Source organism: Phyllostomus discolor, chromosome 13, assembly GCF_004126475.2.
Source record: "Phyllostomus discolor isolate MPI-MPIP mPhyDis1 chromosome 13, mPhyDis1.pri.v3, whole genome shotgun sequence".
NCBI classification, from domain to species: domain Eukaryota; kingdom Metazoa; phylum Chordata; class Mammalia; order Chiroptera; family Phyllostomidae; genus Phyllostomus; species Phyllostomus discolor.
Window position 1 is genome coordinate 19,611,880 of NC_040915.2, and position 27,166 is coordinate 19,639,045.

Consider the following 27,166-nt stretch of genomic DNA (forward strand, 5'->3'; position numbering starts at 1 on the left):
AGGTTGAAGCAAATTGCTCGGCTAAATTGTAAAAGATGGGTTAAGGTGAAATTTGCAAAAACTACCAGTAACACCCAAAGGGGGGGACTACAGGAGACAGACCATGAACTATATGGAAAGTGGAATTGGAAGAGTTTGGAATGGGTTGGTTGTTTTAAATGTGTTCCGAACCAAAGGTATAAATCCCTGAAACGTGCAGGGTGGCTCCCCAGAGCAACTGCGTTTCTTTGTGCTTTCGTCACTTGATTACAGAGACCATGAGAGACGTTTGAATTCTGTATCCCTAGTCCTGTGCTGGACATGGAAGATACAGATGTGAACTAGACATAGTTCCTTTTTTTCTTCAAATTGTTCAGAGTCAAGTGGACCGTCCTGCATGGTAAAGGGCAGGTAGATAGGAGAAGCAATGATAGAGGACTGGGAATGAGGTGTGATTCACAATGGTGTGAACTAGAATGGAGGGACCTCTTCTGCTTATACACACCCCTCGTCTGTGACCAGTAGTGCCAGCAGGCACTACAGCCCAGTGGCAGGGAAAGCAGGTGTGCCTGAGTTAGAAATCCATTTTCTGGGGATAGATACAGGTTTGCTAACCAACACAGTGAGCTCTAAAAATGAATCTGAACCCCCCCCCCCACCGCCCTAGTTTACATTTCTCTACACTCAGCCACACCTAGCTCCAAACACCTGGTCCTTGCATTGTGAGAGAGCTACCTGTTAAGGTATTATTTTTCTTTTAAAAGATAAAACTAAAACTTCACCATAAGCATGCAGTAATACAATATATCCCTCAGTTTTACTTTAATTCGGTTTTCTTTTTGCCTTTTCTAAACATTTGGAAGTAATTTTTTTCCTATTAGCTGCTCCTGAACTTTTAATATAAATTCTCACTTTGCAAAATAAATGTTAGTGTTCATACGGTATACCTAACCAGAAAATGTACCTGAACTTAAATCCAGTGACGAACAGGTGACAGAATGATCTCAGAGAGTGATCGTACTGGATGTTAAGATAAAGAATTGGAAATGCCCCATGACAACAATTAACCTTCTTTTTTTTTTTTTTTTAATTATAAAAAAATGTATTTCTCTTTCTAGGCAGAATGGCTAATGCAGATCTGGTGAAGTATGGTTTGGCTGATGTGGTAGAAAATCCTGGCATTATCACCGATATAGGGATGAAGGCAGTCAATGAAGTTTTTTCCTGTATCAAATATTTGGCAATTTACAATTGCCCCCATCTGCATAATCCATACAATTGGATCTCAGGTACTGTAGTCTTAAATATGGTTGTATTTTATATCGAGATAATATGTATCTCTGTTTTCTATCTGTGCTATAGCATTCCTAAAATAAAATGTAGGTAATTTACATGATTGTTCATACAAGTTCTGGGAACCTGTGATAACCTACTGGGAAGTATACTCAGTGCTTCTTTGAACTCCTGACATTTCTACCTAGAAATCTGCACTGTCCAGGTTATGGATACAAGTGCTCTCATCTTTATATATACTTCTTTGGGCCAGGCGCATACAATGAAGGTTAGAAATTGTTGCTTGGGATATTATACTTGTTATCTCTGAATTACCTTTTGAATGACACATTATCTGAAAGGACAGGGACAAAATGGGTATGTGTGCATGTGTATGTGTATATATAAATATATAAATTACATGACATATTAAGCATTAACTTATATTCAAAATTTTCACCTTAAAATTCTAGGCTGTTTCAGATACCCCCAGTGGTTATTTTTCGTTATTGAAGAAGTTCATTTTTCTCCCTAAGAGAGTAGTACGATTTGTTTCTTTAAAGGTCCTCCTTAGATACCTAAATCCACAAACCTTTAAAGAAATTCAGAGCTAAAGTTTTCATTGTGATATCCTCTCTAACCACACCACGCCTCCTCGCTGGCACCTGCAGAACAGCCTCGTCTGCTGTGTGAGTCGCCTCCTAGGAGTTTCGTAGCTGCTCACAGAGTCGTTTGCAGGTCTGTGTATGGGCACTGGGCCTCTGCTGAGATCGGCTCCTCAGTAGAATGACCATATCTCACCCCCCAGAACTGAAACATCCCTGGCCCAGCTGCACCAAGAAGTTACTGGGAAATACAAACTTGAGGCTGTAGGGGGCATATAGATCACTTAAAAAAATAACATTTATTGGGTTTTTGATTTGTTTGTTTTCTTCAATACAGAAGAGTATAAAGAAGAAAACAAAAAATGGCCTATAATCCCATCACTCAGAACTCCTGTTAACACTTAAAATAACTAAAAGTAATACATGCACTTGATAATATCAAACAGTACAGAAAGGTACAAAATGAAAAGTCTCCTCTTCTCAAAGGTAACCACCATCAACGGTTTCTTGTATCTTCTTCTGGACAGATTCTTTTGTGCATATTGCGGCCTATACATTATAGCATTTAAAATGATTTATATGTACAAAAGGATCCTGCTGTGTCTATACACTGTCCTATAGCTTGTCTTTTATAGTAAGAATAGTTTTAGAGCTTTCCATATCAGCAAGCGTCTTTAGTTCTCCATTCTATGAATTGCATAGTGTTCTATTAAATGAATGCACCCATATTTCTTTAACTAGTGTCCTACTGTTGAATAAGTATGTAGTTTGTTGAGTGAGTCACATTTAAATAAAGGCGGATTGGTTACAAGCTACCTAGCTCTCACCATGAAATTAGGTAACAAACATCATAGTTTATAGTCATCCAGTTTTAGAGGTCATGAGAAGAGTTACAGGATTTGAAAGTCCTTGTGACTGTAGCAAAATTCATTAGTAATGGAAAAAGTATTACTTAAAATCTCTCCGGCATTTTGTCAACAGACCACTCAAGATGGACTCGATTGGTTGATATCAACTTAGTGAGGTGTCATGCTTTGAAGCTGGACTCCTTCGGCCAGTTTATTGAGTTGTTGCCCAGCCTGGAGTTTATTTCGCTGGACCAGATGTTTCGGGAACCACCCAAAGTAAATCACATTTGAGAGAGCTTTTGTTTGTTTATTTTGGTGCCCGAGGAAGAAAACAGAACAAGTGATATTTTTCTTTTGAATGACTTGCCTTTACAATGCTATGATGGGACTCTACTGCCAGTGCACTGAGGGCATAAAGGTTGTGATAATGCTTGCATGGCGTCTTTTCCTTACAAGTGAGCATTTAGGGGTCTCTAGACAAGGGGAAGAAAAAGGGAAGTAGGAAAACTGTCTCCATCAGCTCTGTAATCTGAAGGTAAGGTAAGAGAGCGAAGGTGGAAATTTGAGCTAAGACAAATTATTACCTGGGCTAATTAATTGGGAGATTAAATCTAATCGGGAACCCAAAATATAAATAAGGATTAGGAATGTATTTGGAAGTGGTTTACTTTCCCGCTATCTTTTTATTTAGATGTATGTCCTGGGAAATTTGAAATTGCCTAGTTGAACAAAATGTTATTTTAAAACTGCTTAACAAACAAAACTTATATTCTCACTGTAATAAGAACTTAATGCTTCAACTTACTATGTTCTGTGTTGTCAGCCCTTGGTGGTTGCGTCCTCACTGTTGGAGCAGTGCAATAGAGTAGGGAAAGCTCAGGATTTGAGGTCAGGATGCTGGGGTTCAGGGCCCAGTGGCACCGCCTACTTGGTCCTGTGCTGTGGGCAGCTCTCCTCCCACCGCGCATCTCATCTGTAAACAGGCATGACAAACTCTTGCTTGGAGTGTTGTGTGCCTTAAATGAAGTCCCATGTGTGTATGTAAAAACATTTCATAAATGAAGTGCTATATAAATACTCTCATGTGGAGAATGGAGCGAAGGGTTTAAGCATGTGGTTTTGTCTCGCCTCAGGGCTGTGCTCGAGTAGGTCTGAGTGCAGGCACGGGGATTGGGGTGTCCTCGGCCCTCGTCAGCAACCAGAACTCCAACAACGACAACGATAACAATGCTCAGAATAACGCCAACATCCATGACAACAATCACCATCATCCAGATGACTCGGACGAGGAGAATGATTTCCGGCAAGATCTGCAACCAGGAGAGCAGCAGTTTGCAGCCGACGGTAACCCAGATCTTTTGTGAGCTCCAGATAGGAATGATTTTTACCTTGGATCATATTTCTCTGATTCTATTTTGTCCCCACCCCCCAACTTCATTTTGTCACTTCACACATTGGGGTCCAAGTTGATAAGGTAAATGAAGGGGTGAATGAAATTTATCTGTTTGCTTGTTTCAGACTTGTCTGTGCAATGCCTCTTGCCAGAGAATCTTTAAGGCTGCTTACAGAATGGGAAGGACTCATAGAACCTGTGGGAATTAGGGTACAATGAGCCTCAGGGGCCTGGCTTAACTGAGATTTTACTTTGAGGATTTGGACAAAAGAACATCTCCTTACCAGTAGATAGGATTATTAAGTTTGAATATAGAGACTGTTTTTGGACGTCCCTAGAGCTGAAGAAAAGAATACCGACGATATGGTAGACATTGTATTAGGCATATTTCACTTACCTTTCATTATTAAGTCCTTTACAACCATCAGCAAATTAATTACACGAACTAATAAAGGCCTACAGGATGTCACTTATGTAACTCCATCCAGTTCTTCAGTGTTGACTGAGCACCTGCTGTGTGCCAACCCTTGTGTTAGGCAGTTTCGTTGGCCCCTCTGTTGATGAGTGTAGAAAGAGTGACATCATCTCCTCACCAAATTTTCTGCTTCTGCTGGGCGCGTAAGAACTACAGAAGGAATCTCTTCTAGCCATCCGTCTCTTGCTCATTCACCCATTCTTGTGGGCACAGTGATTCATGAGAAGTGGGAGCCCTGGTGGTCTGGGACTGCTTTTGTAACAAAAACAGTGTGTGGAGCACGATTTCCTGTAGGGTCACTCCCGAGGATGCAGGCCCTCGTCTAGGCATCCTCTGTGAGCGCAGCCTTCCCTTTCTCCCCTCACGGTCTCCGTGGGACTCTCCACTTTGGTTCTCAGCAAAGTCAACAGGGACTCTTCCAGAAGCTAGCGGTGGTTTCTCCAGTTTCATCTTCTTCGACATCTCAGCAGCATTTGTCATCGATGCCCGCTTCTGCCTTCCTAAGATCGTTCGAAACTCTTGGCATCTCTGAAACCGTTTTCCTGGTTTTCTCGCCAGCTCATTGGCCATACCTGCTCGGTGGTGCTCGGAAGTGCTGCTTTGACTGCACCACTTCCTCTGTTTCTCATTTCTTCTCAGTCTCACTGTTTTCTCTACATGAGCTCATTCCATCTCGAGCGTGGCTTTCATACCAACTGTACGCTAAGAATTCTAAGCCTTCTTGCCAGCCTTCATCTTCCTACTTATTGAAATACTACAGTAACATGTAGCTTCATGCTTTTTATTTCCACATAAGTACTCTTAGGCACTCAAACCTATAGCTAGATCTCTCCCCTGACACCCCCACCCCCCAGGAAAAACTACACAGAAGGTTCTAGGGGTTAAAGAAGGAGAGTGAGGTCAGGTCAGGTATTATCTCTTTTGCCTTGTTGTCCCTGAGTGCCATCGTACTGGTCACTGGCCCCATAAGGAAATGGACCTCAGAGAACATAGACCATCCATGGGACACTGTGAGAGCAGATGTAGCACCAAAACTGCCCAAACCCTGTGAACCCAGCTGTGGTTGTGTGGTTGGAGCTGCTGAAATGGACAGATTATAGACTCCACTGGAAAGTTGGCTATAGGCTTCTGAGTACATCCTGGAGAATGCCTTTCATTGTGAAACCCCTTGGTGCAGCAGGGATCAGACATGTGCGAGAACCCTGTGTTTGGTTTCGGACAGAACGGTGGAACTCCAGTCTGCTGACATGGAAACAGAGGCTTTTAGTTGATTAGAGACCTGCATTTAAACAAATACTGAAGTTACACTGTTGTTAAATACGAGAGCTTCAAATGCTGTGAAAGGCCGAGAAGCAAAGCAGTGAGCCACATAAAAGCTGAGATTGAAGAATTAAACAGCTTCAATAAAAGGATGTCTGAGAATACCAAAGATGATGGCAGCGTTTGTGGAGAAATGAAGATAGGTGTAAAATGTGCGGTTCCATGGGTCTCTCCAGGTTGACAGTATGTTCATTTGTATGTATTACTACATGCACATCAATTGCATTGATTCTTTTAAATAAAAAAATAAGCTGGAGAAAGGCTTTGTGACTTTTGGTCAAAACCATGAGTGGAAAGAATTCAAATAAGAGACACAAAATAAAACGAAATAAGAAAAAAAGTGGTACAGGGATTCAAAATTAAAAGGATGAACGAGAGTCAGTGTTAGTTAAAATGACTAACATTGACGCTTCCACTCTAGGTGCTAATTTAGCACTATTTTAAAAATTAGTTAAAAATTTGTGTTGATGTGCTGACTTTCCTTAATGCAGAATGTTAAAACTCTCACACGAGGGCCTCTGCTTGGTTTTGGACCAGCCCCAGAAGGAGTCAGAGCTGCCCACTCTATTACCCCGTTGTCTTCAGCTCCATCCGCTTGCATTAACTCGGCGCGCCTCCTGAAGGACATTCTTTCATGAGCAGGATCTCTTTCTCTTTTGCTCTTTTTCATGTTTCACTCACAGGGTTGGATGACCGACTTCTCAGCTGGGGTTATCGCACACCCCTGGGCGCTGAGGATTTAGTGGCGCCGCAGGCGGATGTGCGCTGCCTTCCCAGGGTGTGGCCAAGCCTGGAATGTAGCCTAGTGTGGCATTGTCCTGATGCAGCCTGAGGCGGGGCTCGCAGGGCGCCAGTGCACTGGATGGCGTGCCTCGAGTCCTGCCTTGACAGCTTTGGATGTAGTCTTAACAAGAAGTTGGCAAAGCCAGGAGTTCTTTTATTTATGGTCCTCTTAGAAAAGTGACTGTTTTATTTTAACACTAGTAAACTGACTGAAGCTTTAGTATTTGCTTAGTAAACAGATTGAAGCTTCCCAGTCTGAAGTTGCTCACTGTGCTTATCCCCTGGAAAATGTAAATAAAATGACACATTTCTATTTATTGATAGGCGCTAATAACTGTAGTGAAGACTTTGATGCAAATAAGACATTTGAGTGATATTGAAGTGTTAAAAATGTACTTCATGTATTTGTTAGTAATCCTTGCCACACATTGGCCAAAAATGATAACATACCCTCTAGAGAGTAGGAGAAGAAACAATTTGAGCTTGCCTGCCCAGCACAGCCTGGATTAGCCAGCAGGTACTATGAGACTAATTGCCGATAAGATGATCCTAGGATCTTCCAGGAGGTGGCTCTTGCTACTTGAAGGCAAACAACTTAGAAGGAGACAAACAGTTGTCCTTTACAGCCATCCCTGGTAACATCTTCAGGAATGAACACGGCACTTCCTCTCAGCTGTGACCCTCTGTCCCTGCTTCCGGCTGCCAGGGATGGGCTTTCTCCGCTCTGCGCTCCTTTCCCATCTGTGGTTTCCTCCCCTACGGAGTAACTGCACACATCTTGTTAATGTTGATATAGTGAAGCCCAATTAATATGCCATTTTTCCGTAATTGGTCTTACAATCACAGGGCTGTTCATTTCAGAGGAGCCCCAGTTTTGGCTGCAATTGTGTTTTTTTTTTTTTACCTCTTCTGGGTTGGCTTTGACTGTTTATTTTGTTCCAGCATTGAATGAGATGGAAGACATGGTACAAGAAGATGGAGAGGTAGTGGCTGAGAGTGGGCATGAGACGCCAGCTCACAGTCAGGCAGTTATTCCCGTGGATGTCGACGAGGAGCAAGCAGGTAATCGTGTGATTTGCCACTTGCATGGTTCTGAAAACTCGGCCCTGGCTGTGCTAATGTAAAGCACTAAGAACAGTTAACGATATGCTGTATGCTGCTTACTACTGAGGGCTGTGTTGTGTTGATGTTCTCCTTGCTGCATGTGTGCATGTCTTATTAAAGTTTGTTTTTGACTTTTTGTAACTGTGATAACTATTGGCATGCACGCGCATGCGTGTGAGTGCAGAGAAAGAAAGCGCTCGAATTGTTGATGGGAAAATAAATGACCTGATTAAATACTTTGTTTGTCCCATCCCTCCATTTTGGTGAGGACAGCGAACAGTGGAGAAGTTGTCCTGGTTTAGTAAATAGACCAAGACCGAATCTCCTTTTGCCATTGGGTGACTTAAGGCCGGCCATGGAGTCATGGGCCCTTAAAGATGACCTAATACAGACCTTTGTGTTACAGGTAGGGAAACTAGCATCCTTTCAAAAGTTTGGATGTTTTGCTCAAGCCCACTCAGCCAGTGAGCAAGAGACAGAAGCAAATTAGAATTTAGTTTCTCTCCTGGTCTATTAGAAGGCTGCCTTGTCTTTGAGTGGAAAATAGCTTTACCCCTGTTTTAAGTGTCTTACAGATGCAGTCACTTACTCAGCAAGTGCTGTGTGCCTGCTCTTTGCTGGGCATCATACAGTGTAACAGGGCACAGATAGGCGGGCTTCCTTGGAGCCCACATTTTATTGATGGAGCGAGTATCAGTCACTGTCCAGAGCGTTGGCTGGGACAAGCTAAAGGTTTACAGTGTGTACTGCCAAGCAGATAAAACATTTGGTACATAAATATAAACATTCAAATAACCAAACTGTAGCATTCATGTAGCCTTTCAGGAACGCGTCTGCTCATCCAGTGAGATGGACCTGTCCTCGGTTAACGGACATGGAGTGCTCGCCAGTCCCGTGGGTGTCCGAGGTTCACCTGCATTTCCTTTGCCTTTTGTACATTTGCAAAATTGGAAAAACGGCCCATTTTTTAAATGATTGTCATGCCTTTTATTTTGATGATATTAGCATGATTTGAGACTTCGAAATAGTGAAGGTCTTGAAGGGGGATGCCATGCAGCCTATTTCTGTTTGGCTTTAGAAATGTGTAATGTTGGTTGGCACGTTAATCATACCTAAAGTTTACGTAATGCTTTAGAGTCCAGGTGCTGTCGCAGCATCTCATCCAAGTGTGTAGTCCATTGAAATGAGTGCTAAGGGAGGCTGCATGGAGCCAAGGCACCTCTGTGAGCCCGGGTTCCTGGAAGCAGCGCTTTGAGTGAGAGCCTGCCTTGGGCAAAAAGTAACTGTTAGGCCTGTGCTTTTTGTTTCAGGACCCAGTGGTCTTCAGCGTGTAGTGAAACCAACCCCAATTACTGTTCACGATTCAGAGAGTGATGACGAGGAAGACAGTCTGGAACTCCAGGAAGTCTGGATTCCTAAGAATGGTCCTCGGCGTTACTCGGAGCGCGAAGAGAAAACCGGAGAGCCTGTGCAGTCCAGGGAGTTGTCAGGTGAGACATTATGTTGTCCTCTGACCTGTTAGTGGGAGTCCTGAGAACCGGCCCACGAGGCCTTTGTTTGTTTATGTAAGCTCTCCCTGCCTCAGTGGTGCAGGAAGGGCAGCAGCCCGACTTAGAGGGTAACCTGGGTGGTGCCGTCAAGGGCAAGTGTAGCACAACCACAGGATCAGGGCTCAGGGAAGAGAAGGCGTGAGGATTGTGGCTCCCAGGTGGAGGCTTTAGGAGGTGGTGGCATCAGGGGCTCAGGGATTATCGCGAGGGATTAGTCACTGAGCCAGCCAGAGCACTGAAAACAGATACTGCCCAGATCATAATCTCTGCAGCTGTGCCCGGGGAATGTTGGTGGCTAGTTTGGTGCTTAAGGGAGTCTTAACATATTTTCTTATAACCCTTTGCCTCCCTTTAAATCTGGCTAGCAGCCTTCTGCCAAAATTTGCCTCACCAAAAAAACTGTAATTCTCTTAACTTTTAGGTTCATACAGCTTCCTTGTCTTTCCTACCCTTCTATTTCTCAGAACCTTATGTTTACCACTTTCAGCAAAGAATGAGGCTTTTAAAAATTCTCCACTCATTTTTCCTTGGACACCCCACTCCTTAATATGTGAGAATGTTCGGTATACAGTTAACACCGAACTAGTAATATACATACCCTTCTGTGTACAGAGAGCTCAGTTTTTTAGACTTGGGAAATTTACTGACCCTTGACTGATCACTCAATTCTTATTTTATTCCTTTTAAGAAATTCAGATATCTTTACACTGGTTGAAAGGAGCTTTAATGGAAACTGAAAGTTAGGGAAAGTAGTATGACCAGGTGACTAACCTCATGTTTCCTTGAAAGTTCAGTTTCTGAATTTAGAAACTAGATCTTCTGTCAGCCTGACAAAACCTGAGTTGTTTAAGCATTTCTCACATACTCATTGAGCCTTACTGTGCCCCAGGTACTGTGTTAGGCGCTGGGAGGGGTGCAGGGATGTGTAAGTCATGGACTCTCTGGGGAACCTCTAGTCTGGTGGGAACGTCAGGTCCGCCACGTGTAGAATAACATTACAGGGAACGGACTCCAGTGGTTTGGGGGTGGGGTGCAGAAGAAACTGAACAGAGATCCGAGGCCGGAGAATTGGTGAGAACAAAGCCCCCCGTGTAGTAAGGCAGGGTCATAGTCAGTTTGGGCTGCGGTATAGAAAGCATCCCGAGGGGAAGGAAGTGGAATGTAAGTATGGAATCAGATCACGGTGAGCCTGGAAGGGCTGAGCTGAGGAGTGTGTAAACCGAGTGGGCGCCAGGGCACCATAGAGGATTTGTGAGCAGTTGAGTGATGTGGTCACCGTTAAACTTTAGGAAAATTCGTGTACATTGTTCCCTGTCCAAATTTACTCTGACCTATTGTCCAGAATTTATACTGAAATCTTTTCTTTTCCTCGGGCCATTCTTCTTTTTCTGTAAGCAGTAAGTGGAAAAGGCAAGACTCCACTTCGAAAGAGGTACAACTCCCATCAGATGGGCCAGTCGAAGCAGTTTCCCCTCGAGGAAAGCAGCTGTGAGAAAGGCTGTCAGGTCACCAGTGAGCAGATCAAAGCCGATATGAAAGCAGCTAGGGATATTCCTGAAAAGAAAAAAAACAAGGATGTTTATCCCAGCTGCAGCAGCACCACCGCCAGCACAGCGGGAAACTCCAGCTCGCTCAGCGCTGCTTCTCAAAGCCCTGACTGTGTAAGGACGGTGGACAGCGGCGGCTCTTCCGAGCCTAGCCCTACAGAAGTGGATGTGTCCAGGCAGTGTGTCTGCTCCCCCGCTGGGTCAGAGGACTCTGAGGCCATGGAGGAGGGAGATGCAGAGAGTTCTGTCTGCCCCAGATGCTGCTGTCACAGGCCTCAGGAATCCCAAAGGAGAACTAGCAGGTGTTCTGATGAGGAACGTCCTTCAACCAGCCGAGCCTGTGTTGTGAATGGCCCGGATGGTACGAGATCCGCCTTTTCCTTTAGGACTCTGCCACAAGGGGGGTCTTCAGGCCCAGCACATGATGAGAGGACTAATGGGAGTGGCTCGGGGGCTACAGGTGAGGACAGGAGGGGGAGCTCCCAGCCTGAGAGCTGTGACGTGCAGTCTAATGAAGACTACCCTCGGAGGCCCCTAACAAGGGCCAGGAGCAGACTGTCCCATGTGCCGCTGGTATCTGAGTCAGGTATGACAATGCCGCCAGGACTGGCACCTGCAGGGTAGGACTTGAGGAGGCGTTAGTGTGTTCCATGAGGTTTCCCACGTGAGGCCAGCTGGGCAGACTGAGTTCTGTGTTGGGGTTCTGTGATCCTACAGGTTTGGGGCTAACTTTCAGCAGTGATGGGGGAGGGGAGGGTGTGTAAAACAGCTTATAAAGCATCCAACCCAGAAAAACTCCGAAAGTTAAGTTTCTAAGAAAAAAAGACCACTGTGTATATTGACCCTAATTAGGACCCCGGTTCTGACGTGTAAGTCCCAGCAGATAAACTCGGCTGCCCTCCCACACTGAGGAAGTCCTCCCGGGGGTGAAGCTTGCACCCTCAGCCAGGAGTTAGGACCGGAAGTTGCTGGGGCTAGAATATCCTCCTCCACAGTTACTTAGTCATTTTTTCTGAAGTCTAGTTTCATTTCTAGTTAAGTTTGCTGGGATATAAGCAGGTAAGTACTTCAGCTGAGAATTATTTGGGTGAAGATATACTGAAAGTATATCTACGTATATAATTTCATTAATATTTGTAATGTGTATACAAAGGCATTGTGTTGGGTGAGGGTGAGCACATTTTCTTAATCATAATTCTGTTTATCTGACCTTATTTTTAAGTCATCTCCTCTGCCTTTATTAAGTTTTGTATATCTATCAATGAAGAATAATACATTTTTATTTTATCCAAGTCTCCCTCAATTTCAGAATCTTAAAATCAGCCCCAGGACATCCAGTCAATGCGTTTTTATATACTAAGTAGAGCTGATTGCATTATGTAAAATTAAACTAACAAAAATAAGGTTTTATGAGATAAATATGAGAACTTACATGCTAATAATCATAGTAGCGTGAACTCAGGTTTAAAGATAGGAGTTTTATTTCATCATGATTTCATTATGCTTTGCAGAAACTAGTTCTGCCATATGATGAAAATATATTTTTTCCAGCTTGAAGTTTAAATGCTCTGTGATATTTTTTATCCATGAGCGAATTCATCATTTTAACCGTTTTGAAGTGCACGGTTCACTGGCAGCCAGTGTGCTCAGGCTCTGAACTCCGCGGTGGTCCAAACCGGAACTCTGCCTGTGAAACAGAGACGCGCCGTTCCGGCCCTGTGGTGGCAGAGTTTTATTTTTTCATATTTGTTCTGTCAGATCTGTGTGTTTGTTTACCTTTATGATTTTTTTCTTTATTTTTATGCTGTGGAAGCTTTTCTCTACAACTGTTTCAGATAATTGTTTACAACTTCACATTCTTTTATTTGTTTATTTTAATCTGTGGGAACTAACTTGATTTATTTCAAATTATCACCAGATTGTGTCAATACTGTTTATTGACATCCATTCCCATGTCATTATTTTTGAAATGCTCTTTCATCATGTATCTTTGATACACCTAAGTTCGTCTCTGGGCATTTGGTTCCAGTGCTCCATCCTCTTTTATTATTCTTTGTCAGAACTCCTTGACCAGGCATACATTTATTATTTATTTTTATAGTTGTATTTTATGATAACTTTGTCACGCTCTCAAAACAAATCTTGGTTTTGGTGTGGAATTCTGTTACATTGATTGAAAAGATTATTGTCATTTTTACAGCATTGAGACTTCCTATGTGGAGACTGTTTTTTCCCCTGTCTTATGGTAACATTTTATCATTGTTACCATTTGGGGAGTTTTGCTTTGTTTTTGTTTTTAACACATATCCTTGTATTAACCAGTGGGGACTTTAACTTCCACCTTGTGTTCTGCGACCCCATTTACCATTTCCTTCTGGCTTGTTTTGTGACTAGAGCTTTTTTCAGGTTAAATGATTCCCTAGAATAAAAAAAATTCATTTATATAGTATTTTTTTACTTTTTTAGTAAATTACATCTGTTATTGTTTGACTTTTTTTCTAGTTAGGGAGGCTTCTAATGTATGCAGCTAATGTATATGTAGTAGGTAAATTTTGTTCTAATATTTTTTAAACACAATACAAATATCCACTTAACTTTCAATAATAGCTTTTCCGGAGAAATGTCAAAGTGCTGATGTGAATGTTATCCAGCTCTCTTTTGGAAAGAAGAACAGGTTATTTGGATGGCTTTCAACTTTTTATTTTTAATCTAGCTTGTTTTTGATATCTATTGCCATCCTACCTGAAAAGATTTAAGGAGAAAAATCCAAACTAATAAAGGAACAAACTTAATTGAGTTTTTAAATTGCTTTAAAGAAAACATTTGAGTTTTTTATTTAGTTTTCAATTTATGGCCTTATGTAGTACATATGTTAGAAGCTAATATAGTTATTTGTCTTGCGAATTCTAAATTTGGGAATAAATGTCTATATGTTTTCTATTTATCCTAATTGTATAATACTTTATAAAATAAATGTCACAAAAATGACTGATTAGATGGTCAGAGAATAACATTTAGGATTAATATGGTGTGACTCATAAATACTAACCTGTTTCCCTAACACCTAAGATGGGAGGGGTCTGCTTTGCTGGGTTTCTGTAGCATCTTCTTTGCTAACTTCAGCTATGGTATGTTGTCATTTCGTGTGTTCCTGTCTGTCTTCCCGTAGACTCTGAGCTGCACGAGGGCAGGGACAGTGCTTGTTCGCCATTGTATGCCCAGCTTCTAGGGGAATGTCTCATGTGGTGTGGGACATGGTGAAAAACTGTGAACTTAATAAGTGGTAGGAACCATCACATGAAGCATGTTGGTACTGGATGTTGAAATCACTTAACAGTTGTCCCTAAACAAGATTACTTGTCCATAAACAGAAAGGGAGGCATAAAAAAAAATGTAACAGGATAAACTCTGTTGTCCTTTTATGTTGGGAAGCCATTTTCAAGGTAATTAGCATATAAAGTGTGAAAACATAAGCCTCCACTTTGGGTGCTCTGGAGAGCAGGCAGTTTAGCTTTGAACCTCATATTCTAGCAAGGTAAAGGGGAGGGGAGGGTTTGGAAATGGATCCTAAAAGGAGAACGCTGCTAGAAGCCCCTTCTTTCAACACTGTCACAAAGGAGTGAGCACCAAACTGCTGTTGTGTGTGTGTTTGCTTTCATTTTTGTGGTGCAGGGAGAGGGGGACGGGACCTGTTACTTGTTGTAGCGAGTGTGTGAATTTTGTCAGTCAGGTGAAATAAGCTGCCTTTTGAAGATGCCTTGCCAGTGAAGGGAATCGGAGTTGACACGGAGTTCCTGCAGGGACCGTGTGGGAGGCAGCCTTCCCTGGGTTGCCCGGATCAGCAGTTTGTGTCTTTTTCAAGAACCCCAGGGTTTTGCTTGCATTCAGGGAGATGCTGGAAGTTTGCTGGGTAGAACTTTTGAGTTCCCTTTTAGGCTCGGACCAAAAGCAGCTGCTCTCAGTTGTTTCATATGGTAAGATTTCAGGTGGTGGAGGAAAGGTTTGGTATGTTAAAAAACAAAAAACCAAAACCAAAACAAAACCCTTAGACTAACTACAGTTCCTAGAGTAACCCCAAGCCTTGGGGAATTTGCAATATTTGCGTCTTATTTCCCTGTCTGTCTTAGTAACCTGTCATGTGTGAAGTCAGAGAATTACCCAGTGGGATGTTGTGGTCTAGTTGTGGTATGTGAAAGAGCCGTGTGGTGGGGGATTTTACTCACAAAGCTCAGTCTTTCCTCATGGAGTGTCCACTGCAGAACAACTATCAAAAGTGAGGACTGACTTTTAGTGTCTTGTCTTAGAATATATACATGCTTGTTAAGTTGTAGAGGTGAATTTAGAACTTGTATATAAAGTCATATTAGCTTTAATAATTAAACTGTAGTGTTTAAGAGCACTGTTGGCACATGAGTTAGGGCATGCTAACTAGGGTTTGGCAGGTGAAAGACTGCAGATTCTCTAGCACAGTGACTGCCACCAGATTGCCTGGGTTTGGCTGCTGGTTCCACTAGTTTTACTTACCTTTGCCAACTTCCGACATCTTACTTCCCTAATTTGTAAAATAAGGAGAATAATAAATCTATCTCAAAGGGCTGCTAAAAGAATTAAATTATTTTAGTACTAGTGAAACCCTTAGAAAAGTGCCTGACACACAGTAAGTGCTCAGTAAATATTTGCTATTATTATATCATTTATGTGTCTATGATGCATTCATTCATTCATTCATTCAGTGAATGCTGAGTGCAATTCAATAAATACTCATTTTAGATCATTATTAGTAGCTGGCATGGATACAAAAATTAAGACGGTGTTGGTGCTCTCAAGGAGCTTTTTAGTTTAAATGGAACAACAAAAGAAGTGTACAGGGAATTACAGAACCCTATTAATGTTTGGGAATCCAGGTGATTTGTCATAAAAGGTGACTTTTGAGATGGTGTTTTCAGGGATGGGTAGTGTTTCCCAGAGTGGACTCAGGAAAGTTGTTCTGAGCAGAAGGAACTAGAATGATCAGTGGCGTCAGAGGCATGGGCAGTGGAGGTTGCCTAGGATATAGGGCGGATGAAACTGACAGGTGGGCTGAAGCATGGCCTCAAAGCTCAGGCATTGAAATGCATTTATTAAGCAGTAGTTGAAAATTTAAAGTTGTTGGCAGGCCACCGGTGAGTTTAATCCACCAATGATCTTTCAGATGGCTTGGGCGACTAGAGGTGGGAATGTTACTTAGATGGTTGGAATGGCTCAGGGGTGAGAAGGGGCTACTGTGTTTGCGACCATGGAGGGTGATCTGGTTTTGAAGCAGTCGGTTGGAAATAGCAGTCTGACTCTTCCACTGGGGACCACTTGTAGATTTGAGAGCTGCCTTGATGGAGTTTGTATACACACAATTGAATGTGCTGTCTTCAAGGGAAGAAAGCAAGGCTGAAATTTGCATGTTCCTCTTGCTTTTTCTAGAGGTTGCTAAAACAAAGCCTCGTCATTCTGTGAAGCGGAAGCGGACAGCAGATAAGTCCACCAGTACCAGTGACCCTGTGATTGAGGATGACCATGTGCAGGTGAAGAAAAAGCCCTCACCTTTCAGTCCAGCCAAGGGCCTGAGTAATGGAGAAGAGCCAGGGTTTCCACGATTGTCCGCTTTCCTTGTTCTAAACAAAAGAAATCGGTCACAGCGACTTCTCACTTGTGCCAGTGAAAACATTTAAGTTTTCCAAAGAAAGTACAGAAAGAGACCTCTAACTTTGAAATTTCTCTCCTCGTAGGTCCTTGTGTTAAAGTCCAAAAACCTGGTGGGTGTCACCATGACCAACTGCGGAATCACAGACCTGGTGCTAAAAGACTGCCCCAAGATGATGTTCATCCATGGTGCGTACCCAGGCCTGTGTCAGGCACGGCGTCGTGAGCACGTGTAAAGAATTAAGGGCTCACATACACTGCATTACTGTGCTATTTTTCAAAGGAATCACTGTGTGGGATTATTTCTAATTCTGTCCTGCTCTGTAGTTCTCAGATAGTTAGTAGTATTTGTGACAGAGACTTGCTTGGTTCATCCTTTAAAATAGCCTCTCCTTCAGTTCCTCTAAATGGTGTTTGCCGCCTGACCTGACCAAATCAGATAGGCCTCAGATTGAATCCTGCCTCTGCTGTGGGCTGACTGTGCGAGGCTGGAGGTGTGTTTGTGACTGTTTTCGGGGGGAGTGGTGACTGGGCCTTAAGTGCTTAACTGTTCTGGCTCTGGTTGACATGCTTAATCACAACCTCACTTGTGGCGTGTGACCATCAGTCCAGTGGTCCCATCTGTCCCTCGTTGCCAGGCCCTTCATCGTCCACCACCTGTACTTGTGTGTTTGATGCGTGTCCTTCCAGTCCATCTTTCATGTGTTTGCTTGTGCACGTTTACCTCTGAAACACTAGGGCGTTACCTTGTGTGAGTGTAAAAATGTTTAAATGCATAGTATGCCCTGTACACGATCTCTTTCTTTTTCTCTTTTCACTCATAATTACATCATTAATGCCTATCCATGTAAAATTATGAAGATCTGACTTGTGTCTTGCCTTGGGACAGTTATATATAGTCTCTGCGTTTAGTTTTTTTCAATCTGTAAAGTGTGCAGAAGATGCTTACCTTATAAAGCATGTATGAAGGTTAAATGCCGTGATGGATGTGTGTGTGTGTGTGTGTGTGTACACATACATCCATCCACACAGTAGAGGATCTGACCTCTAATAAAAGCCTAATAAGTGTTAAGTTGTATTATATTAGTATTGCAGAAAATAATTAGGGGCTTTCTTTTCTTGCACTTCTTCTATAACACTGGTAGTAAACAAAACACAACAAATTGTTACCAAACATTTTTCTGTAAACTAGGAGAATCCCAGAAAGGAGAAATAAAACCGAGATTTAAACATAATAACCTGTCTCTTGAATTCTGGAAAACACCAGACCTAGTGGGGAGCCCCAGGCCCACTAAGTAATACCTTAAGAGGTGCATTCCAACCAATGAGGTCTTAACACATCTAATAAATAATAATTGCCTATGGTAGTTTCTCCTAAAACAGGGCAGGGACCCTTTGAAAGCTCAGAAGATCATAACAGCAGGGAACCCAGCCTAGCTTAAGGCCGCAGACAAGGGCTTTTAGCTCTGCCCTCAGAGGTCCTCCCTTTCTCTGTGATGATCGCTTGGAGAATTTTCACCTCCGCGCTTGACTGGGTGGCTCTCCTTGTATCTTCTGTGACCTAGTGGTAGATCCCATGACCTCAGGCTCAGCCTTTTGCCCTTAAACCATATTGTTTAGCTCACAGGACAGGGGACTTAGATAAGTAACTCAGTCACTAGAAGACAGCTAAGTTATGTCGGGTGAGATGACCAAATGAGTTTGGAATGGCCTTCACCATGCCTGGTTTTACAGCTGAGAACCATTGAACCCCTATCCCCAGGTAGCCCTGTCTCTGCCTTTCCTCCTTTCCTGCCTCCTTTCTCCTGCCCTGTCGCAGGAGAGATGAGTCGGAAAGGCCGGAGACTGGACTTGCCCCTGTTCGAACAGGCTAGCTCCAGGGCCAGAGTGTGCAAGATGATGCTATCTGGGTCAGAGGCGTTACAGAAGACTCCCTTAATGCGTTAAAAAGATCAGACATACCGGCCTTACGGTTTTATAGTATCTTCATCTGATTCTCACTGTTGAGTTGGACCAGGTTATAATCTATGACAAAAATAAAACCAGATTGAAATTTGGGAAGAAAAAAAATGGAGATTTTTTTTTGGACTTGGTATACTATTTTACACCTGCACTATCTGGCACGGCAGCCAGCGGCCACGCGTGACTGTCCAACACTTGACCTGTGGCTAGTGCCTGAGGAACTGCTTTGTTCATTGTAGTTAATTGCACATAGCTGCAGATGGCTGGTGGTGGCCACATTGGACTGTCCACCTGTAGACCAATGGTGGCATGTGTTTCTGGGTCTTTGAAGCTTCTGCTTTTATACCCAATGTAGGAATTAAAATCAGCTCTGCTTGTTTTCTGTGGGTGAATGCAAAAAAATATATGTGAATTATTCCAGGTGTATTTGACCATCACCATAAACTGTAGACTTTAATTGCTACCATCATTCATTCTTTTCAGTAAACATTTCCTGAACAATTCCTATGTTTAGGCAAGTCATTCTGTGGGACTTGGATTCCTTGCCAGTGAAATCTTAGATGAGAGAAGGTACCTGACCATCCCTCTTAGCATGTGGGTGACCCCCTCCTTTTGAACAGAACGGAGTCCCCTTTTCAAATTACTTAACTACCTGTTGTACTTGATGACAGTACATGACGAGTGAGATCTGTATTACATTGCAGTGTTTCATGCTAAACACATCAGGCCAGTCCTCCACGGACGACTCTAGATAGGCCGGGCGTTGCTCTGTTACTTCGCACAGATTTTTTGTGCCGCTTACCATTGTTTTCACTTTCTAGCTACCAGGTGCAGGGTTCTGAAACACTTAAAAGTTGAAAACGCACCAATCGTGAACCGATTTGATTACGCACAGTGCAAGAAACTGAACATGGATCAGGTGCTAGACCAGATACTCCGCATGCCTCCTGAGAGGAACCGCATCATATACCTACGCCCGATGCAGCAGGTACCGCGCCCCGCCCCTCGCTCGGGACGCCTCACCTGCAGGGGTACTTCCTCTTAGTCCTCGGCCTTTGGGGCTTGGCATCGACTCGCTCGCTCTCCCCACAGTCGTGCTGCTTTAGATTCCACAGAGTCCTCCGTCAGGCTTCCCCGCTAGATTTCAATGGGCTTTAAAAGGAGGTTACATCGGTGGGTCATGGTTACTCTACACATTTTCATCCTCACTCAAGTTGGCTGTAGTAAGAGAACAGGCTGGTTCCACCGCCCGATTCAGTTCTGGTTCACTGCCCTACAGCTCGTGATTTAGCTTCTGTCTTAGTTTCTTCATCAGTAAAATCAGAAGAATGAAAACCTGGCGGTTAAGTTCATGTGTGAAGTGCGGAGCAGCGGCTGGCATGCAGTAAGCAACCCTGTGATAGCTGCTGTCACTGTTACCATTTTCACTACTGTGAAGAGGAGACATTTTATTGTGCCTATACGAGATTATGGATGTTAGCTGAACACTTCACAGTATTCCTAAACCAGACCAACTTGCTGTGTGCCTCTAATTTATACAGGGATGGATATGACTTATTTCTCAATAAAACAACAAAAAATATAGAGTAAACACTATATGTAAGGCTCTGCACTTAATTCCTGAAGGGAGTTGAAAGGAACTATCAAACTGTCTCTGTTTGAACAGACTGGCGAGTGTCTACAACGTGCTGGGCTGAAAAGACTCAGGCGGCGTCCTCCTTCCCGCAGGGAGTTTGCCTTTCCCGGAGGGGGTGGGCATGAATGCCACTGGGCGGCCAGGGGGCTTCCTAAGCAGAGATGAGGAGGAGGGCACCGCCTGAGGAGAGAGCAAGGGGAATGAAGGCCAGCGGGGTGGGCAGGGAGCTGGGGCGGGCCGAGGTCAGTTTGAACAGGGCAGTCAGTGCAGTCAGCACTGAACCCTGTGAGGACAGACTCTCGGTTCAAGGGGCATTTACACAACAGTGAAAGGTAAACGCTGAGCTCGCTGGACAGACGAATTTGCTCAGCCTCGTCGCCAGCCTGGTAAGCTGTGTTCAGGGCCAAATGGGACATTCGATTTTCAAATCAGCCAAAGGTTTTAAAACGTAGGGCCCCTGGAGACATTGTCCAAGCTCTAAGAGGTAGATTTCTAAGGTGCTCTGTTTTTTTGGTCCAAAGCTCTCTGTGCTGTGTTCTGTAGGTGGACACGCTGACGCTGGAGCAGAAGCTGTTCAGTGGCCCCTACCCCTACCACATCTGCATCATCCACGAGTTCAGCAACCCTCCCAACGTGCGGAACAAGGTGCGCATCCGCAGCTGGATGGACACCATAGCGAACATCAATCAGTAAGTCACCTGCGGCCCCCGGAGGCCCTTCCGCGCGGGCCCCTGGGAGCAAATCCTGTTCTCCGTTTTCGATGATCTCATCTGGGCGTTTTCGGCACGAGACCCATGAGATACAACGTGTGAAAAACTGAGGGAGTGAGAGCCTAAAACTAGAAAGCCTGCATGTATTTGCAGCTTTTTTCAAATGTAAAGAAAAATTCCAGGAGCAGGAACTGTATGCGTACAGCCGACTTCCTTTCTTTAGCCTCAGGGCATAGAAAAGAGAGCAAGTAAAAATCTTAAAACTGGTGTTTAACCTCCTCATACAATGGGACTTTTAAGGCATCCGTTATATAAGCATTATGTTAAGCCCCTTATACACCAAGACATTTGATTAGAGAATGGCTTTGTTTTTTTACCTGAAATGATTTTGAAGATGGTGAAGAAAGTGATTTTGACCTGACTAGATACATATTCTCTCGATTGAGTCTTCCGTTGGGTATTTATTATTTAATTTGAGATGTTCATTAGCATCTAGGCCTAGCACAGTTGACAGTTTCTTCCTACCCCACACCTCAACATAATTTCCAGTTTTGTAATTTTTATGTGATTTTTTTTTTGTGCTGCCTCCAGAGAGCTCATTAAGTATGAATTCTTCCCTGAAGCCACGCGAACTGAAGATGACCTAAAGAAGCACCCCAGGTACCCCTGGGGCAGAGACATCTACACTTTAGAAGGTGAGCCGTCCCAGACCGGTTGGAGAGCCAAAGAGCTGTCACCTAACTAGATGGAGAGGCACGTGCTTGGGAGACGGGAGCCGGAGCCTGACAGTTGGTCCAGCTATGGGTGCTTTGACCATCTGCAGGTAGCAGGGACCAGCTAACAACTGCTCTCCCTGGGTGAATCTTTCCTGGCCCCAAGGTGATCCAAGCAGTGTTGAAACCGAGGGGAAGGCAATTGGAACTTGCTCTAGTTTGAGAGCCGGGAGTGCCTTGAGGGCACCTGGCTCAGCCTCTTTATTTTAAATACATGGAGGGAGGGAAGAACCATCAGGAAGCTTCATGAAAGCAGAGTCTGACCAGATAGCGGCAGGACGGGAACTGGAATTCACATGTCCTGGTCCGATGACGCTTTTTCAGCCAGGAGGGGCGAGAGTACATTGTACATCCCGCTTCCGGAACCCTGCATGTGCAGCCCAGTCACCGCCTCCGCAGTAGCACTGCTGACGTCTTCTTGCAGGTGTGGTGGACGGCGCCCCGTACTCCCTGATTTCCGACTTCCCTTGGCTGAGGTCCCTGCGGGCAGCAGAACCCAACAGCTTCGCCAGATACGATTTTGAAGACGACGAAGAAAGTAATTACAACCCGATTTGTGTTCTCTGGTTTGAGCCCATCTACTGTGTTAGACACATCGGCTTGTCTGAGAGTTAGGGGCAGCGCAGCTTCTAAATCACTTCCCATGTAAACGTTTTTATTTGCTTTTTGTTGATGTTTGGTTCTCCTCCAAAAAAAAATACCTCCCAATTTGTACAAGAGATAATCATTGACTTACCAGGGGTCTCTGAAGGCTGGTGGGAAGGGTTCCTTCAGACGGATTTCCTACCTTGATGTTTTTATTTCCTGTTTATAATTTTGTTACTTCTTATTGTCAGTTATAATATTTCAAATTTGTTCCAGTTATAGTAACTGTCCTTTTGCTACTTATGAGCAGCTTCTTGTTGGGTAGCACGGAGGAACTTACGATTTAGATGCAGGAATTTGGGGGGAGTTTGAAGAAAGGTGCGCATGTCGTTGTCGGCACCCTTTACTTACAGGATGTTTTCAAAACCATTTTATGGGTAAATGGATTTTGTAAGTTCCACGTACATCCATGACTTACTGAACCTCTCAGGTGGGTTTCCGCCCTGGGCCTCTGCCCACTCATGTGGGCTGCCTGGGACGTCAGCCGTGGCTGTGCGGCCAGGCAGCGGTGCCCGCTCCGTGGTCTGCGCGCACACCGGTGCCTTCGCATCCCTGTGTCCAGGCACGTCTCGTGGACCAGCTCAATCGAGCGACTTCCCAAAGGAGTCTGATCATCATACATGCTTCCCCTTTTCTTTCTGATTTCCAAGGCACCATCTATGCTCCTCGAAGGAAAGGGCAGCTGTCTGCGGACATCTGCATGGAAACAATAGGAGAAGAAATTTCCGAGATGCGGCAGATGAAGAAGGGTGTGTTTCAGCGAGTCGTGGCCATTTTCATCCACTACTGTGACGTCAACGGCGAGCCGGTCGAGGACGACTACATCTGACGGGCCTCCCGCTCCCCAGCGTCCTGGGCCGGCCCTCGCTGCCCGGGAGAGTTCCGCAGGGGCCGGGCGCGGCTCGGGGCTGTGTACAGGAAATGCGGAAGGAACCTTGAGGCTGTATACGAAGATTTGTACATAGAGGAACTATACAAAGACATTTCCTAAGTACCAGCTTTATATCATATGTTTATATAGTTTAATTTAAAAATTCATTTTAATGAAGGCAGATCATTGGAAAGAGTTCATTTTTGACTTAGTTCATAAATGTCACTTTTTGGCTGAGCCCCCATTTACTATATTCTTAATAATCACTGTCACCCCTTAAATCTGTGCCTTTTCCTTCTCGAGCGAAGCGGTTTGAGTAAACCGTCGGAGAGTCTGTGTCCTGTGTGCTTTCTTCGTGTTTCTAGTGACAGAGCTGCACCCCGTGGCCAGCGGGGGGCCGCATGTGTCTGTACAAAATTGTGGGGCTTTTTCCTCTTGGTATTACAGTGGCCATATTTCTTAAAATCAAATAAAAAGATTCATGAGTTTAAAAAACTGAGTTTTGAGAGGGAAATGGAAAAGTTTGCAAAGCATTTCTAGTTATTTATTTCCACATTCAATTGTGTATATGCTTTATCTTGAATATAAAAATAAAAATAAAAGTTTATTAAAAACTTTTTTCTTGCTGTGGACGTGAATCCCTCTTTTTAAAGAAGAACTGCAAGTTACTGCAAATTACACACGAAGGGAGCGGGTGGAGTGGCGTCTGAGGTTCCGGTGTAACTCCCTTTCCTGTGTTGCCCTTTTTCAGTTCCGCGGCTGCGAGATTTCCAGCTCGCGGAACCACAGGACGGAGAGGGCACGGAACAGCATTTCCCAGCCTGGGCGTTTGGAGATGGCCTCTGTCCTTTCTCGAGGAGGGAGGTTAACCTGGCATGGCAGAGATCTCTGCAGTTTTTAGAGTATCAGGTTAAGACAAAACAAAAGCAGCACCTGCTTTGCTGTGTGCTGGCTGAGTGACCTCAACAGTTGCTTCACTGAAGGTCTGGGGGAAACCCTCCAGTCTTTTCAAACAGTCACGTGCCCCGTGGTGACGTTTAGGTTGACGACAAACCACAGGGATGATGGTGTTCCCGCCAGATTATAATGGAGTGAAAACAACCCTGTCCCCTGGTGATGTTGTGGCCATCTGGTGGAATCTCAGCCCGGCACGTCAGCGTGGTGGGAGCCCTGGCAGGTGGTTCTTGCCGTTCCTGTAACTGAGGAAGCTTGGGCTGCAAGGCCCCGTCTCAAAGGCGGCTGAACCTGGGCGGCCGCGGCCCCAGGAGCGCAGCTGCATCCCTCTCAGGCTCCTTTCTCTCAGTGGCCTTGGTTGGCCACTAACTGACCGTTTGGGCTGCTTGACTCTTGCCTTCCCCCGTTTTATAGTCACCTCTTGGGGTTTAAATTCACAAAGAATGAACCCTGGAGACCCTGAGCTCCCGCCCTGAACCCCAATTAAGGCAGAACCTCAGGCCCATGATCTCTACAAGCTTCAAGCTTCCTGTGTGGCCTCAAGTGTCGTGGGTCATTTCCAGGTCTGTAATAAACTTCAAGTTTCCCTGGGGGTCGTTGCTGAGGGCCACCTTGCAATCGGACTACAAGTGAGTCCAATCACTACACTGGTTGCTGAAAGGCTGAAACGAGCACAAAACAATCCGTGTTTGCTGGTGTCCACAGACCTGTGGGGCGGCCCCTCCTGTAAAAGTACAGTTCGTACACCTACAGTAGTAGCTGTAGCATGTGGGTGTGTGTAAGTGCACCCTGCTGTTTGCACAGCAACCCCATCACCCAAGGACATTTCTCAGAGCCTGACCCCCTTGGTATGTGGTGCACGACAAGTATATAAGCGTGGTCTGTGTGAGGGGTGAGGGCCCTTTGTCTAGTCCGACCCCCTCCCTTACAAGAGAGTAACTGAAGCCCAGAGGGACAGCTCGCCAGTGGTCCAGACCTGGTTAAGGACGACAGGACAAATCCCAGTGGCTGATCCGCCGCCCCCCCCCCCCCCCCCCCCGCCCCAGGCTGCCTCCTTCTCCTTAATGTCTATAGAAATGCAAGGATACCAGCAAGTTTTCTTTAAATATATATATATTATTGACTATGTTATTACAGTTGTCCCATTTCCCTCCCTTCATTCCCCTCCACCCTGTACACCCTCTCCCACCCACATTCCCCCCTTTTAGTTCATGTCCATGTGTCATAAGTTCTTTAGCTTCTACATTTCCCATACTGTTCTTATCCTCCCCCTGTCTATTTTCTACCTACCATCTATGTTACTTATTCTCTGTACCTTTCCCTCTCTCCTCCTCCCACTCCCCTGTTGCTAACCCTCCTTGTGATCTCATTTCTGTGGTTCTGTTCCTGTTCTAGTTGTTTGCTTAGTTTTTGTTTTAGGTGTGGTTGTTGATAATTGTGAGTTTGCTGTCATTTTACTATACATGTTTTTTATCTTTTTCTTAGATAAATCCCTTTAACATTTCATATAATAAGGGCTTGGTGATGAACTCCTTTAACTTGACCTTATCTGAGAAACACTTTATATGCCCTTCCATTCTAAATGGAATCTTTGCTGGATAGAATAATCTTGGATGTAGGTCCTTGCCTTTCACGACTTGGAATACTTCTTTCCAGCCCCTTCTTGCCTGTAAGGTCTCTTTTGAGAAATCAGCTGACAGTCTGATGGGAACTCCTTTGTAGGTTACTGTCTCCTTATCTCTTCCTGCTTCTAGGATTCTCTCCTTCATTTTTGCCTTGGCTAATGTAATTATGATGTGCCTTGGCGTGTTCTTCCTTGGGTCCAACTTCTTTGGGACTCTGAGCTTCCTGGACTTCCTGGAAGTCTATTTCCTTTGCCAGAATGGGGAAGTTCTCCTTTATTATTTGTTCAGATAAGTGTTCCACTTGTTGCTCTTCCTCTTCCCCTTCTGGTACCCCTATAATTTGGATGTTGGAACGTTTCAAGATGTCCCGGAGGTTCCTAAGCCTCTCCTCTTGTTTTTGAATTCTTGTTTCTTCATTGTTTTCTGGTTGGATGTTTCTTTCTTCCTTCTGATCCACTCCATTGATCCAAGTTCCAGTTTCCTTCCCATCACTACTGGTTCCCTGTACATTTTCCTTTATTTCACTTAGCATAGCCTTCATTTTGTCATCTAATTTGTGACCAAATTCAACCAATTCTGTGTGCATCCTGATTACCAGTGTTTTGAACTGTGCGTCTGATAGGTTGGCTATCTCTTAGTTACTTAGTTGTATTTGCTGTGGAGCTTTGATCTGTTCTTCCATTTGGGCTTTTTTTTTTTTTGTCTTGTCTCGCCTCTTATGTACGAGGGGCAGAGCCTTGGGTGTTCACCAGGGTGGGCAACCCAGCCACTGGGTTGTGATGCTATATGGGGGGGGCAGGGTCCAAGAGTGAACAACGGCGCTTGCTCCACTCTCTGCCAGATTTCAGTCACTTCTGCCGCTTCCCCCAAGCAAACTGGGACTTTTTGGTGCTAATTCCTTTGTGGGTGGGCTTGTGCACATTCTAGGACCCCGTGGGTCTCTCCAACAATCTGTCCTGTGAGGCTGGGAGTCTCTCCCTGCTCCTCAATCCCCACAGGTGTTTTCAATCAGTTCCCCGAGGCTCTATTTCCCAGCACTGGGACCCTAGGACCTCGGGGTCAGCCAGTTGCCTTGCGTGCAGGGCCTTGCTTCACAATCCCCACCTTGCTGGGTCTGCCGGTTGCCACCGCCCCCACCCCCCGGGGTCTGCCAGCAGCTGCCTGCATGCCCAGGGTCCACCCGCTGCGGTCTTGCATGCCGGGGTGCTTTGCTCGCCCAGTGCAACCGCTTTTTGTGCTGCAACCCCTCTCTGCCCCTCCTACCAGTCTGGATGAATGTGTCTATTTTAACTCCTTGGTTGTCCGACTTCCATACAGTTCAATTTTCTGTCAGTTCTGGTTGTTATCTTCTTCCTAAAATGTTGCTGTTCTTATTTTGGTTGTGCGAGGAGGCACAGTGTCTCTACCTATGCCTCCATCTTGGCTGGAAGTCCCTCCCAGC

General features: G+C 44.6%; 1 protein-coding gene across 5 annotated transcripts in view; it reads left to right on the forward strand.

The window, feature by feature from the left end:
* FBXO38 (F-box protein 38) overlaps positions 1-23,634 on the forward strand; it is a 46,087-nt gene extending 22,453 nt beyond the window's left edge. For 2 of the 5 annotated variants that reach the window (XM_028527313.2, XM_036014457.1), the window contains 13 exons: positions 1,098-1,268; positions 2,838-2,980; positions 3,838-4,048; positions 7,618-7,737; positions 9,090-9,269; positions 10,728-11,462; positions 16,331-16,431; positions 16,636-16,738; positions 19,333-19,499; positions 20,691-20,836; positions 21,449-21,552; positions 22,055-22,168; positions 22,926-23,634. In XM_028527313.2, coding sequence (XP_028383114.1) covers positions 1,098-1,268; positions 2,838-2,980; positions 3,838-4,048; positions 7,618-7,737; positions 9,090-9,269; positions 10,728-11,462; positions 16,331-16,431; positions 16,636-16,738; positions 19,333-19,499; positions 20,691-20,836; positions 21,449-21,552; positions 22,055-22,168; positions 22,926-23,104 — 2,474 coding nt within the window. In that variant the 3' untranslated portion in view covers positions 23,105-23,634. The remainder of the gene's footprint in view (positions 1-1,097; positions 1,269-2,837; positions 2,981-3,837; positions 4,049-7,617; positions 7,738-9,089; positions 9,270-10,727; positions 11,463-16,330; positions 16,432-16,635; positions 16,739-19,332; positions 19,500-20,690; positions 20,837-21,448; positions 21,553-22,054; positions 22,169-22,925) is intronic. The other 3 variants (XM_036014456.1, XM_028527314.2, XM_036014458.1) reach the window with 3 other exon arrangements.
* The last annotated feature ends 3,532 nt before the right edge of the window (positions 23,635-27,166 follow it).